Below are 13,649 nucleotides of genomic sequence, written 5' to 3'. Positions count from 1 at the left end.
CTGCGGAAGTAAACTTGAATTGCTGCCAAGGAGGAGAGCAAAGTCTATCTCCACCAGACTAAGGTCAGTTAGTGCTTCATTACTCTATAGGTGTTTAAAATTCAAAATTATTTTTAGAATTTTTTAAAATTTGTACTTCTCAAATTTTCGCTTTTCCAAGCTGCTTGGTATGGAAAGCAAAAGTTGCTTTTTTAAATTCGTTTCGGCGTTATGAAGGGTAGAATTGATTGGTGCCTACCTAAACATAAGTGGACTGGAAAGACTGGCTAAACAACCAGTCTAAATGTTTTCCTAAGTAATCTATTTTCTAAGTAATTGGTATAAAGTAAATTTTACTTTCATTTTTGATCTCTTCAAAAGTTATTAACAAATGTTATAAATCCTCATGTATGAGATGCAGGAATTGAGCCATGATTTCAGCCACTATCATATGAACTTGAATTTATATAATTCAATTTGGTGATGAATTATTAGGGTAAGCAGATGTCTATTGTTCAGAATTTTGTTATGGTAAGTCTTCCTATCAGGTAAATTCACGATTTTTATTTATTTGATTTCCATGGATAATTTGGCATATTTTAAAGAAAGGTGGACATTCAAGAGATCTATTAATAATAAGTACTTCTGTTTGTTTTTTTTTACTATGTATACTGTAGTTTTATTCAGAATTTTTTTTTAATTTTATTTATTTATTTATTTATTCCCATTTATTTATTTTATTGCATTTTAGGTTTTGGGGTACATGTGAAGAACATGCAAAATTGTACTTCTGTTTTTTAACTTTAACTTCAGAGTTAAAAGGTAAAACTTACTTTCCACAGAATAAAGATTTAATTATACATTTCCCCCAGCTTGTTTGTGTGAGCCGTAGATAGAACGAGACATGAAAGAAAAATGTGTAATAAGAAAATCAAAATGGGAAAAACTGGGGAATGGCAGGAAGAGTGAAGGTCCTTCCCCAAACTCCTTTAATTATGGGTCTCTCATGTCAGGGTTAAGAATGGACTTTAATCAATGTTTTGGCACAACTCAATTGTGTGGTGGTTCAAAAAGCGATAGACTATGATAGATACATAGGGATTTAGCAGTTTTTGCTAAAACTTTCCAGGAGATGAGCCTTGACAGGAAGGGATCGATGAAGGGCACACATACAAGTCAGGATTAGAATCTAATTGCCTTCATCAGGTCTGGGCTTCTTTCACTGTAGGGGAGCCAGAAATCACCTCCAAACCCCCTTTTTAGCTCGTAGCGGGCTCTTCTGCTGGATCTAGAAATTAAAGTGGTGCTGGGCAGATGAACAAAATAAAAGTATATACATTTTATTCATTTCGCATGTACATGAGGCACTCACGAGAGTGTGAAATCCAAACTGGCCTAAGCAAGATGCTTTTGTGCTCTTTAGATCAAGAATGATAAATTTGAAAAAAAAATGACAGGACAAAGAAAAGCTGGCTAGGGGCAATACATTTTCTAGAGGAGTCACTAGGAGATATATTGGTTGTGGGGAGCTGTAAAATAGGTGAAAGATAAGTGTTTCTTTATTAAGTATATTTATTCAGGTTCATTGCAAAGTCCAATTCCAGGTCTCTGGCAATAAGGGCTATTTTCTTGCCCTTGTATGATGAGGGTAACCCTCCCAGAGGAATCTTTATGGCTTGCTGCATGCAGGAAGAGACAGGTCAGCTGTCTCTTTCTGAATCTACAATTTCTCCACTGTTTTAAACACAAAATAATCAATATATCAATCTGGCATATTGCGGGACATCCTTTATTCCTTCACCATAGAATAACACTGTTTCTTTAAAATGATACATGTTTCCTCTATGTCTCTGTTTCCTCATTTTATAGAATGAATATGATAAACATGAACTTCTCTAACATTCATAACAGTTGTACGATTCTCAGAATTTGTTCATTTTGTGTCACTAAATGAACATTAGGTGATACCAATAGTATATGCAGTTAAAAGTACAGAGATCAGTAATGGGAAGCAAATAAATTGAGATGGGATTCATAGTCAGGCGTCAGGATACACTTCATTTCTCACAGGTGTTAGTTCTTTCTGGCAGATCCATTTGATTTCTGTACTACAGTCCTCAGAAAACACAGATGTCTGTGAAATGTAAACACAGCTGTTTTCTTTAGTGTCACCTGTAATTTTTAATCTGTGGAGCAAAAGAAAAGTCTGCCTTAGTGTTTAGGATTTTCTCATAGCTAGTCACATAGTCATTGTTTCCTAGGACTCTCAGGAAGCAGTGGAATGATAAATTATTAAGCAGAGAAAGTACACAGTCACAAATATAATGGCGTGAACTTGTAAGATAGAGCTAATGTAAACCTCTGAAACATTCAAGTTTATCTTCATTGGAAAAGAATCCTTTAACAAGAACCTGCACAATTACATCAAAAAAGAAAGAAAGTTTGGAAGCTGGGAATTCAGTCTTCTTAGTGTACTACTAACAGGTCACATTAAAAAAAATCTCTTCCAGGTCTTTGCTATTGTAAACTGTGCTGCAATGAACATTCGTGTGCATGTGTCCTTATAGTAGAACGATTTATAATCCTTTGGATATATACCCAGTAATGGGATTTCTGGATCAAATGGAATTTCTATTTCTAGGTCCTTGAGGAATTGCCACATACCATGGATATTATGCAGCCATCAAAAATGATGAGTTCGTGTCCTTTGTAGGGACATGGATGAACCTGGAAACCATCATTCTCAACTAACTGACACAAGAACAGAAAATCAAATACCGCATGATCTGACTCATAGGCAGGTGTTGAACAATGAGAACACAGGGACACAGGGAGGGGAGCATTACACACTGGGGTCTGTTGGGGCAAAATAGGGGAGGGACAGCCGGGGTGGGTGGGGAGTTGGGGAGAGATAGCATGGGGAGAAATGCCAGATATAGGTGAAGGGGAGGAAGGCAGCAAATCACGCTGCCATGTGTGTACCTATGCAACAATCTTGCATGTTCTTCACATGTACCCCAAAACCTAAAATGCAATAAAAAAATCTCTTAACTTCACTGAGCCACAGTTTTTAAAATATTTAGACTATAACCAACTAATATTTAGGAGAGGCATGGAGATGAAATATGAAAATGTGGCAATGCTTCAAAAGTATGTGCTCAGTAAATATGATAAATATCTAAAGGCATGATGGATATTCAGGGTCTATAGAATTTGGAAGCAGTCAGAAAAAGTGGCTCAGTTCATAGTCATGTAGTCAGAGGTTCCTTCCATTCTCATCCCAAACAGAGGTCAATGGGTGTCTGCTGCAGCATAATATTAGTTTCAAACAAGCATGAGTCCCGCGGCTCACTGCAGGTGGTAGGTGGCAATGTAATTCAAACAATGGACAGGCTGTATTAGGACTACGTTGCAAAGATGGCGTGAATTCAAGACTCTCCCATCTGTCCCAAGCGGATGAGGTGGTGGCAGCGTGCAGCGCTCCGTCACAGCTGTTTTTAGTCCTTTGTTCAATGTCTTCATGCAGCGTCTTGGGGCTGCTTATCTGATTCTTCCTACTGCCCAACCTTCTGGTCAAACCAAGAACTTCTTTCAACTGGGCTATTGCAGAAGTTCCTTACATTTTATCTCTTCCACCCTTTTAATTCTTTCTTCAAGTGTCAGGGTAATTTTTTAAATGCCAATCTAGCCAAGTCAACAATTCCTTTTCCGAAAGGCCCTCTGGTTTTGCAGGCCTTCCTTGATGAGACATCTGCCCAGCTCTCCAACATGGTCTCCTGTAGCCCCCACAATAGTCCTGTAAAAATACTATTATTCTCTCCTTTCTTTTCGTTCCTGAAAATCAGGGCTCAGGGAGTGCAAACCAAAGCAGAGTCTAACCGGTGCTCTTGCCACTATAACATGATGCCTTCCAGGTTTACCTGACCACTGTTGTCTTCAGAATAAAATGAGAGGTTCAACTGAATTTACTTCATCCACTTTCATATGTATGTTCACATTTCAGTGTTTTCAAACATTATATATTTTATATTATACTATGATTCAGTGTTTTCAAATTTTATATTTTACTGTGAACCACAATAAAATAAACATTTTGCATTATGACCCCATTAAGAAACACATACAAACTATATTTAATAAATGATAAACCATGTGTGAAAAGATAAAAATAAATTAATAGCAAATAGACTTTCATTTATTTGTAAATAAAATATAGAAAATAACCCCCAGAAAGCAATATAAAAATCAAGAGAGATGGTTTTAAATAGAATGTGTATGTTTGGCTTTTCATAAATTTATTCTAGTCCACAACATTTATTTTTAAATCATCTTAGGCTGGGCATGGTGGCTTACACCTCTTTCACTTCCTGCACTTTGGGAGGCCAATGCAGGCGGATCACAAGGTCAAGAGATTGAAACCATCCTGGCCAACATGATGAAACCCTGTCTCTGCTAAAAATACAAAAAATTAACTGGGGGTGTGGTGGTGCATGCCTGTAGTCCTGGCTACTTCGGTGGCTGAGGCAGGAGAATCACTTGAACCCAGGAGGTGAAGGTTGCAGTGAGCTGAGATCGTGCCACTGCACTCCAGCCTGGTGACAGAGTGAGATTTCGTCTAAAAAAAAAAAAATCTTTATTTTAAAATCTTACGCTTTATAAAGTATTTGGAATGTGGCTCATATAATGGCAAAATTTGCTAATTCAGCCAACATTTCTTTCAGTGTTTAATACTTTACATACTTCATAAATTATTAGTATACTTTAGATAAACATTTTATGTTTTATGTTTTAACCTCGTTTTTTGACTGGCAGAAAATACATTTTAAGTGTAAATGCTTCCAATTTGACTAAATCATTTATAGACTCATTAAATACAACTCTCTGTATTATCTTTTTTGAAAAATTAAAAGTTCTTTACAGAAATATGGTTGAAAGCCTACATACTTTTGCTTGTGAGGAAAGAAAATACCTTGCCCTTTTCTGCAAAATTAACCACAAATTCTGCTAAAATATGGAATTTACTTGTGTTGCATCAACCCTCAAGCTACAGTGATGGTTATTTTGACTGTCTTACACAAGAAAAAAGAATGTGACATTGAAGAGAAAACAGCAAGTAGCTCTTTTGTGGCTTATACATATTTTTGTCACATCCTCTCAAACACCTCTCCCTTTCACAGCAGTGGTTCAAATGTACTGCAGTATTTGTCACAGTGTGGGTGTCCGGGTCTGCACTCTGATATTTACTATCTTTTCTTTCTTTTAATGTCAGCGGTGACCCACTACATTGGTCTTATTACCCACTAAGGTCTATTTTCCCACAGTTTGAAAAACACTACTTACGACATTCTGTGTGCCAATGGCCTCCAGGTGGACATTATTTTTAATTTAATGTGCCCCTTCCAAATAAATTAGTCTGTTTCATGTCCCCTAAAACTCCATTGCAGATAAAAATGTATTTTCTTATAAAGAGCTGATATCTTTTCATCTATAGAAATTTCCAAACAACTTTGAAGTCATCCACCTTCTTACCCTATTCTGAACCTCTGGAGAGTTGTTAAACCAAATTAAAACTACAAAACTCAATCTTCAGTGTTACCACCTTGCAGTGTAAACCTGATATAAATTGAATATTAAAATGAGTTCATCTAATACTCACTGATCAGAATTTAAAAAAGAGTCATTTATCCACTTCCATTTCTTCTCTGGTAATGAAAACTTTAATCCAATCCAAAATGGAACTGCTTTGTCATGTATCAGCTTCTGTGTGAGTCTCTACAAATGGAATAGAAGAATATGAAGTCTGCTTATCTATTCCTAGTTTGATCCCCTAAAACCTAGTTCGAGCATCACCCCATCTCTGAAGTCTTTCCTAACTCGTCAGCATTATTTCTTCTTTGTGATCTTTCTCTCTATATTTTTATTTATATTACTGTATTCATCACCTTACATTCAATTATTTGCTTACATGTCCATTTAGTCATTCAAATTGGGAAGTCAGAGTCTTCACTTCCATTGCATAAAACCTCTGGGCTAAGGCACAGACCTATTAGTATGGTTTAAAGAAAGTGCTAAGTTTTATTAAGGTATTTTGTTTCATGATTTACCAATTCTTCCTTATCTTGAATAAGCAGCAAACGGGATTCTTTTGTGGAACAGTCAGCTAGACTGTTATTCCAAGGGCTGACAGTGTGAGAAAGTAACAAACATTTCTCTCTGACTTTCTCCCAAGATATTGGGCAGTTTAAGAGACTCAGTCTCTCTAAAGTAAAAAACAGAAATAAGAAATAAATGTTATATTTCTAACCTGTCTCTGACAAACCACAACCAATCATACACACGTCATTATAAATGCTCAAAGTCCCAGCCTGGCCAACACAGTAAAACCCCATCTCAACTGAAAACAAAAATGAGCTGGATGTGGTGGCTGGTGTCTATAATTCCAGCTACCCGGGAGGCTGAGGCAAGAGAATCGCTTGAACCTGGGAGGTGAAGGTTGCAGTGAGCCAAGATCGTGCCACTGCACTCCAGCCTGGGCAACAGATTGAGACTCCATCCCCCCCCAACCAAAAAAAATGCTCAAAGTCTTTGATTATCACTGTGAGAACAATGAATTTGTTATAAAGTTGAGGTTTTTGAGATCTACTGTTCATTCTGGTATCAAGACTTGGGAATTAGTGACCAGTTATCTTGAGCATAAATGGAATCATAAAATATTAAACTAGGAAGATACCATCAGAATAATTTATGCTGCCACATCTTACATTTTAAGACAGTGAGAGACAGAATAACTTGTTCAACTCCATCCCGTCAGATGGACTGTTCTAAACTCATCACCAGTGCCTATTCCACTACATAGGCAACAGTATAAAACTAATGTAAAAAGTGCTGACTTTAAATGATGCACAGAATGCACAGCAACTCATAATAATTTTCACTAAATTCATGAGAGATAAGAACATTTCTAATTGCTAAATGATGTATTTACCTACCTAATGTGATCTGTTGGATAGAATTTTCCAGAAGGACTTTCAGGGTTTCTTAAAACTTCTGTGAGAATGTGCACACAGCTCACATTCCACTACAGTCACTCAACAGTCACCTGTGTTTTTATTAATACACACTGGAACAAGACTAATGTGGCCACATGATGAGGAAATGTAACAGTAAAGAATTCACTCTATGTTTTGAGTTCTATCATTTAACTTCAGACCAAACTTAATAGCTCACTAAAATAATCAAATATTTCACATATTTTCCTATCAACAATGGAATATCCCAGCAGAGCTCCTCATGAGGCAGCATGCCCTGCCGGTTAAGACCTTAGGCTCAGAAATCAGACCACTTACATATAATTCCCAGCCTCATCACTTGGTGCTTATGTGACCCTCAGCAAATTGTTGAGTGTTTTTATGCCTCAGTTTTCTAACACAGAAAAGCAGAATGATAAGAATAACTTAACATATGGACTGTTGTGAATTGTACCTATGGTAACACTTGATATCTACCAAATATTAATTGTTATTCTTAGGAAATTCAAACCACACAATTACCTGTTGTTTTACTCATGTTCTGTTGAATGTCCACACTGCATTTTTCTATTGATGATTTCCGTATTAACGATGTCACTAGTACATAAGGAAACGTTATTAAGAGGGTTAAATGCTGAAATGCGTGGTAAGGTGGATATATTACATTTGTCACTTCGGGAAACAAAATAATCTCAACCAGCTTGAATATGGATAAAAGATAAAGATAATAGCAATGTGGTTAAAAAAAAAAAAAGATCTCACCTACAGGAAGCATACAGAAACAAATAAGAAAAAACAAAACAGGTGGACTCACACAGGCATTAGATTGACTAGATAAGTCAGTCTAAGGGCATTACTTAAGCTCTTAAATTGCCTACAGTGTCACCCAAACTTGATCATCTTCAAAGTGAGTCTCATTGTTCCTGTTCCAGGAGAGGGACTATCTGCTGCAATCTGGAATGGTAGTAGGCACATGATGAACCGTAAATAACTGGAAACTTTTCTTTTCTTTGTTATCATCTTTGGTCACACTTGTGATATTTCTAAAACGTTCTTGGAGCACATGTATAATACCCCGTGATGACTCTCAGGGCAATTAAGAAGACAAATATGAAAGGCTGGTATCCGAAGTGGATACGGACTGACTGTTCGAAGCCTTCTTTCATGACTTTTTATTCATTGATCTTTCACTAAGTTTGAGGTGACCAAATTCTGTGGAGATGCTCTAATACACATGATGGAAGTGGAGTAGGTATCATGAAACAAATGATGGTACCTCACTTACCTGAAACACTCAACCCAGTAACAACCAAGGCAAGAAGAATAATCCCAGCACAGCCAAGTTTCAGGGCAAATTGGTGCCAAGGTGAACCCTGACTGACATCTGAGAAGTTAAAAACAAAAACTCAGTTAACTCAGTTGAGTACATCTGGCACAAAAATGTACTTGAGATAACATAGGGACAATTAGATTCAGCTTGGGGGCTGGGAGCAGGAAACAACCTCTATCAGCCATTCTAAAAGGACACTCCTGCAAGATGGGCTCTCAGATCCAACAGAGTTTGCTCATTGATAAAATAGGAACACTTATGCATGTGTGTATACAAAGGATTGGTATAAGAATTAAATGAGAGAGATGTTTTGAAAATTGTCAAGTGCCATACAAAAATGAAGTACATGTCTTAATGTAGGAAGTAAGTCAAAGCATTTTGTCCCAGAAGGAAGACCTTCATTTAGTCGAGATACTTTTTGAGGCTGTACTTTTTGCCAAGCACCGTGTTAGGTGCTGGTGATACACAGAAATTCTGATCTTGAACGTGGAATCCTCTGCTTTTCTGTTGTCTAGAACAATCATCACCAAGGTGGGTCAAATGTATGGCATTCAAGGAAGAAGGCTTTTCGACCGCATATCATTTTCAATATTATAATATAACGTAACATGCACTTATGTCTACAACATTGCATATACAAAGTGTCAGATATCTCTGCTTTTCTCTGTAATCAAATCAATTACTATATAATGAATCTGTTTCTTTGCTCCAGGATGGCTATAAAAGCCATTTCTGCTTTTTCTGGTACGTTACCCTTGACGATTAAGTTGTGCAGTCCAGTTTGCCGACCTGATAATACAATCTCTCACATTAGGATGCTGACACTGTGAATTAGCTCTCTCTAAAACAGCCCTGAGGAGATTTAGACGTGATCAAAGATTATGGGAGGAAACATGATACATTGGAGTTGGGGTCATGGCACATGAATTATCATCTGGTCTATTTAGGACATGCTGCATCAGTGGAGCTGGGAGGGAAGAGTGAATACCTAGTAGAGACTCCAAGGTCCCAGGCATACATCTGAATGTGACTAAACCAAGCTTGGTAGCATTGGCCTAGAACTTCTAATGAGAGCTAGTGTGATACAACAATGGCTAAATGCAGTCAATGAGCCCAAGACAGCACCGGGGTGTCTTTTCTTCCAGTTTTACATACGTACATTATTTCACCTTTCTGTCTTCTCTTCCTCACACTTTTCTTCCTTGAAACTCTGTTTGCCAAGTTAAGAAAGCTCTGTATAGTCACTATTTTAATTGCTAAGTTAATTCTATTACTAAAATTGATTTAGTAATTTTCATTACTAAAGTCCAACCTTAAGAACTTTCCAAACTAGCAAACCTGAGTGTCAACATACTATTTTGGAAAACATGTTCAACCTTCATAATCCACAGATTTCCTCACCTGTAAAATGTGGAATATCTGTGTTGTGATATTTTAGAGAGGCTTATATGAAACAATTCTTGTAAATGCTGGATACCATGTCTGGAACACGGTAGCTGTTCAATGAACAGCAGTTCTGTTTTTCTAAAAAGTTTTTTTCTTTTTTAAACTATAGTTAAAAGGCAACTTGGTGACTTTTAAAAATTGTTATTCATTGATGCTAAAATCTAAGGAATTGAGTGGAGTGTTCTTTGTCTAGGAGGAATGCAGTCCTGTACCGTGTTTCTGTGACACTGCATGAGATTAGAATTAATGAAGTTATAATAAATCACTACAGAGGTCAGGCTGACATTAGTTATCTAGAAATACCTACCCAGGGCAATTCTGCATTTGGGTTTTTAAAAGTATGTTAAATCATCTCAGTTCACTGTTCTAAACCTTCCAATGGCTTTCCGTCAGGCAAATCCGAGTGTGTAGAATGGCTCGTGCATCCCTATTCAAGCCGGCCCCCACTGCTTCACTGCCCCCTCCCCCGTGGCCTCCATGCGCACGCTTTGCAGGCATACGCCTCCTGCAATGTCACAGGCATGTTTTCATTTTGAGGTTTTTGCACTTGTTGGTCACCTTCCTAGAAGGCGCCTCTCCCAGGAGCTTATGGCTTTGTCCCTTACTTCTGTCAGGTTTTGAACCCAGTCGTCTTCTCAGGAAGGCCTTCCTGGATGACTCTGTTTGATATGCTACCCTCCCCCAAAGCTAAATCCTATTTTCAAATTCTTCTCAATAACACTAACACCATCTCATCTTTTGCACCAACTCAGTTATTTGTTTATTTTGTTGATTGTTTGCCTCCATTGTTCTATAAACTCTATGAAGGAAAAGAATTTTTTCTATTTTGTTCACTGCTATATCCACAGCCTGCCTGGCACAGAGTAGGTGCTTATTTTTGAATGAATGAATAAACTCTAGAGGCATTTTTGCAGACACCTTATCCAGTCCTCTAACAGACCAAACCTGTGGCCATTTGGCCAAAAGCAAGATAGGCGGTTATCACTCACACGTCTCTTTCTGGTTCTGCTGACTGCCTTAGATACAATCACCAAGCTACAGAGTGACCGCAGCCTGCACCGTTTAACGGAGTCGCGTCGTGGTTTTACAATTCTTTAATATCAGACCAGTGTTCTATATAGTCACGTTTTTTGCTCTGGCTTTTTTCTACTTTTTTTTAAAGTTTACTTTCAGAATGGCATTTTATAAGATAATTATTACAATCCAAGTAGAAAAATTTTCTGCATCCATTGGTTTGAGATCATAGCAACATTTAGGAAAAGTCTCATTATTTTTCTCTATATTCATTTTCTGACAATGCCCACCCGCCACCTTTTGCTAGATCTAAAGAGAGTTGAAAAGACTTACACTCTTTTCTTTAAAAATGTTTGCTCAACCACATCCTCCTTATAGTTATTAGAATACTCCAATTTCCTCTAAGCTTACATGAAGATTATAGTGAAACTTAATTGATGGTTCTTAAGACTTTATTCTCTAAAACTTTGAGAATTCAATAGTTTAAAACTTAAACAGTCTTAAAACAGTACAAGACACATGCTTGGCATGATATGGAATGAATATCGGAATGTTAAACGATTGTACTATTATCAAAGACAGTAAATTCAGTTAGATGTCAGAAAAGAATAATGTGTCATAATAATTTCATGCTTATTTTCTGCCTCAGTTTCCAGTCTCTGCTCATCCATCCCCAGGCCATGCTATCCATCATGTATCACCTCATACTGGTGTTCCTGCTTCTTTCACTCAGAATCCTAACTCTTCAGAGACCTAGGAAAGTGCCAGTTTCCACAAATTGGAAGTAGGCTCATTACTGATACGCTCGAGTATCTTGTGGCTTATCTCCTTCTAAGCTGTGATACTTTTTAAACTAGAAACTATCAGGCAGTAATAATGTTCAAATCTTTCATCTTTAATATGTTTTTTTTTTCCAGAGAGTTTTCCTCTCTTGAGAGAGTATGTTACTCATTAAGCCTACGTGATTATTATTACTACTTTGAGACAGAGCCTTGCTGTGTCACCCAGGCTGGACTGCAGTGGCACAGCTACAGCTCACTGCAGCCTTGATCTCTTGAGCTGAAGCAATCCTCCCATCTCAGCCTCCCAAGTAGCTGGGACCACAGGCATGTGCCACCACACTTGGCTATTTTTTTTTCTCATTGTTTGTAGAGAGCAGGTTTTGCCACATTGCCCAGTTTGGTCTTGAACTCCTGGACTCAAGGGAACCACATGCCTCAGCCTAGCAAAGTGCTGAGATTACAGGCATGAGCCACTGCAACTGGACTATACTTTGTATTCTGAAAGGAATATTATGGATGAAAATGCACTGGGACTTAATCACAGTGTTGATATTTTGTAGAGGAATTTAGAATAATGTAGGTCACTATCACAGCAAGTTTGCAATGTGTCTTAAATATTCCTTATTTCATACATGTAAAATGTTTTTTCTTTCCTCCCTTCATTCCTTCCTTCCTCCCTCTCCTTTCTTTCTTTATTTCTCTCTTTCTTTCTTCCTCTCTCTCTCCCTTCCTTCCTCCCTCCCTTTCTTTCTCTTTCCTCTCTCTCCTCCCCGCTCTCTTCCTTTCTCTCTCTCCCTCCCTTCCTTTCTTCTTTTCTTTCTTTCTTGCTTGCTTGCTTGCTTTCCTTCTTTCTTTCTTTCTCTCTCTCTCCCTCCCTTCCTCTCTTTCTTTCTTTCTCTTTCTTTCTTTCCTTCCTTCCTTCTTTTCTTTTCTTTCTTCTTTTCTTTTCTTTTTTTCTTTTCTAATACTAATCCTTACGGAGCAGGGTAACCCATAGGCAGTGTGCCCAGGGTAGCCTAAACTATTGTTTCTTCCAAGTCTTTTAACCAAGACTCAGTAAGAGAAGTGATGTTTGCTTTTCATGCTAACTCAATGGGAAAAAAAAAGAAACGTATGAGGCTTACAATTATTTTTCAAAGTTGTCATTACCTACAGGCAAGTCATACAACACCTATTAATATAAAACTGCTGATCATCTTTAAAGCAGTGATTTAAAGCCATAAATGTAAGAGAAAAATCTAATTTTGGAAGATATACAAATGTCAAAAGGAAAAGTAAAGCCACTTACCCCGAGGAAGAGATGAAGGTGAAGAACTTTCTGGGCCTGAGTCCCCGGGTACGTTTAAATCAGCATACACCACCTGGTCCATTGCAGAAGAGGAAGGGGGCATTAGACTTGTGTATAAGAACGAACTCAATTCCGTGAGGCAAAATCAGAAAAAGGAAGTGCTCTACTTGTAGTACTTTGTTGTCTCTCTTTTGTCCCCACCTACCTATGCTTGTATTGGGGGGTTTCTCTCTAAATTACTGAGACAATCCACTTACTGCACGTTCATTGTACCTAGCTATGTAACATCTACTTTCCTTAATTAATTGGCCTGTTGTTTGACAAAATTCCGGGAGGCTCGTTTGTTCTCGTTCTTCCAGCCATCCCTTCTGTGTTCCCCTCTCAGGACCAGAACCAGAGTGAAGCAAATGAGGCAATCACCTAGAGTTCCAATTAAGGGCCCCCATAAAACTCAGTAATTAACATAAATAATATTTGATGTAATTTTGTAAAAGTAAAAATTAATGCAAAAAAATGTCCACAATGCTATTCAAAAACTCTAAAATCTTCCTGAAATAGCTGTGCTCCAAAGAAAGTTGTGAAATGTAAAAAATGGGAACATAAATTTTGAGAAAGCCCCCTGAATAAAACAACAGAAAAAGCAGTGTGCTAAAGATCAACGGCCTAACCTTAGCTTAGCTTTAAAGGCGCTCTTGGTTATGATAGCATTTCCACATGAGTAAAAGTATTTAGAAACTGCCAGAGTTACAGGAAGTGGAGTATATGGAATTTTTATCTCTTTC

The 13,649-nt window shown here is 37.6% G+C and overlaps 1 protein-coding gene across 2 annotated transcripts; it reads right to left on the bottom strand.

Annotated features, from left to right (window-relative positions):
- Window positions 1-1,294: 1,294 nt before the first annotated feature.
- On the bottom strand, window positions 1,295-13,347 carry KLRB1 (killer cell lectin like receptor B1). Of its 2 annotated transcripts, none has more exons than XM_032271884.1 (6): window positions 12,868-13,347; window positions 8,293-8,391; window positions 7,530-7,604; window positions 6,084-6,238; window positions 5,636-5,751; window positions 1,295-2,165 (listed from the first exon to the last, which is right to left on the bottom strand). In XM_032271884.1, the coding sequence occupies exons 1-6, from the start codon at window positions 12,968-12,970 to the stop codon at window positions 2,018-2,020; spliced, it is 696 nt and encodes a 231-aa protein (XP_032127775.1). In that variant the 5' UTR covers window positions 12,971-13,347; the 3' UTR covers window positions 1,295-2,017. The 2 variants fall into 2 exon arrangements, with proteins under 2 accessions (XP_032127775.1, XP_032127776.1); XM_032271885.1 differs by lacking the exon at window positions 1,295-2,165 and adding an exon at window positions 3,024-3,775.
- Window positions 13,348-13,649: the final 302 nt, after the last annotated feature.

The sequence above is a fragment of the Sapajus apella genome, unplaced genomic scaffold (genome assembly GCF_009761245.1).
Source record: "Sapajus apella isolate SASKATOON/1434 unplaced genomic scaffold, GSC_monkey_1.0 scaffold259, whole genome shotgun sequence".
NCBI lineage: Eukaryota > Metazoa > Chordata > Mammalia > Primates > Cebidae > Sapajus > Sapajus apella.
The sequence above is the reverse complement of the archived record's forward strand: the minus strand, read 5'-3'. Positions and strand labels throughout refer to the sequence as shown.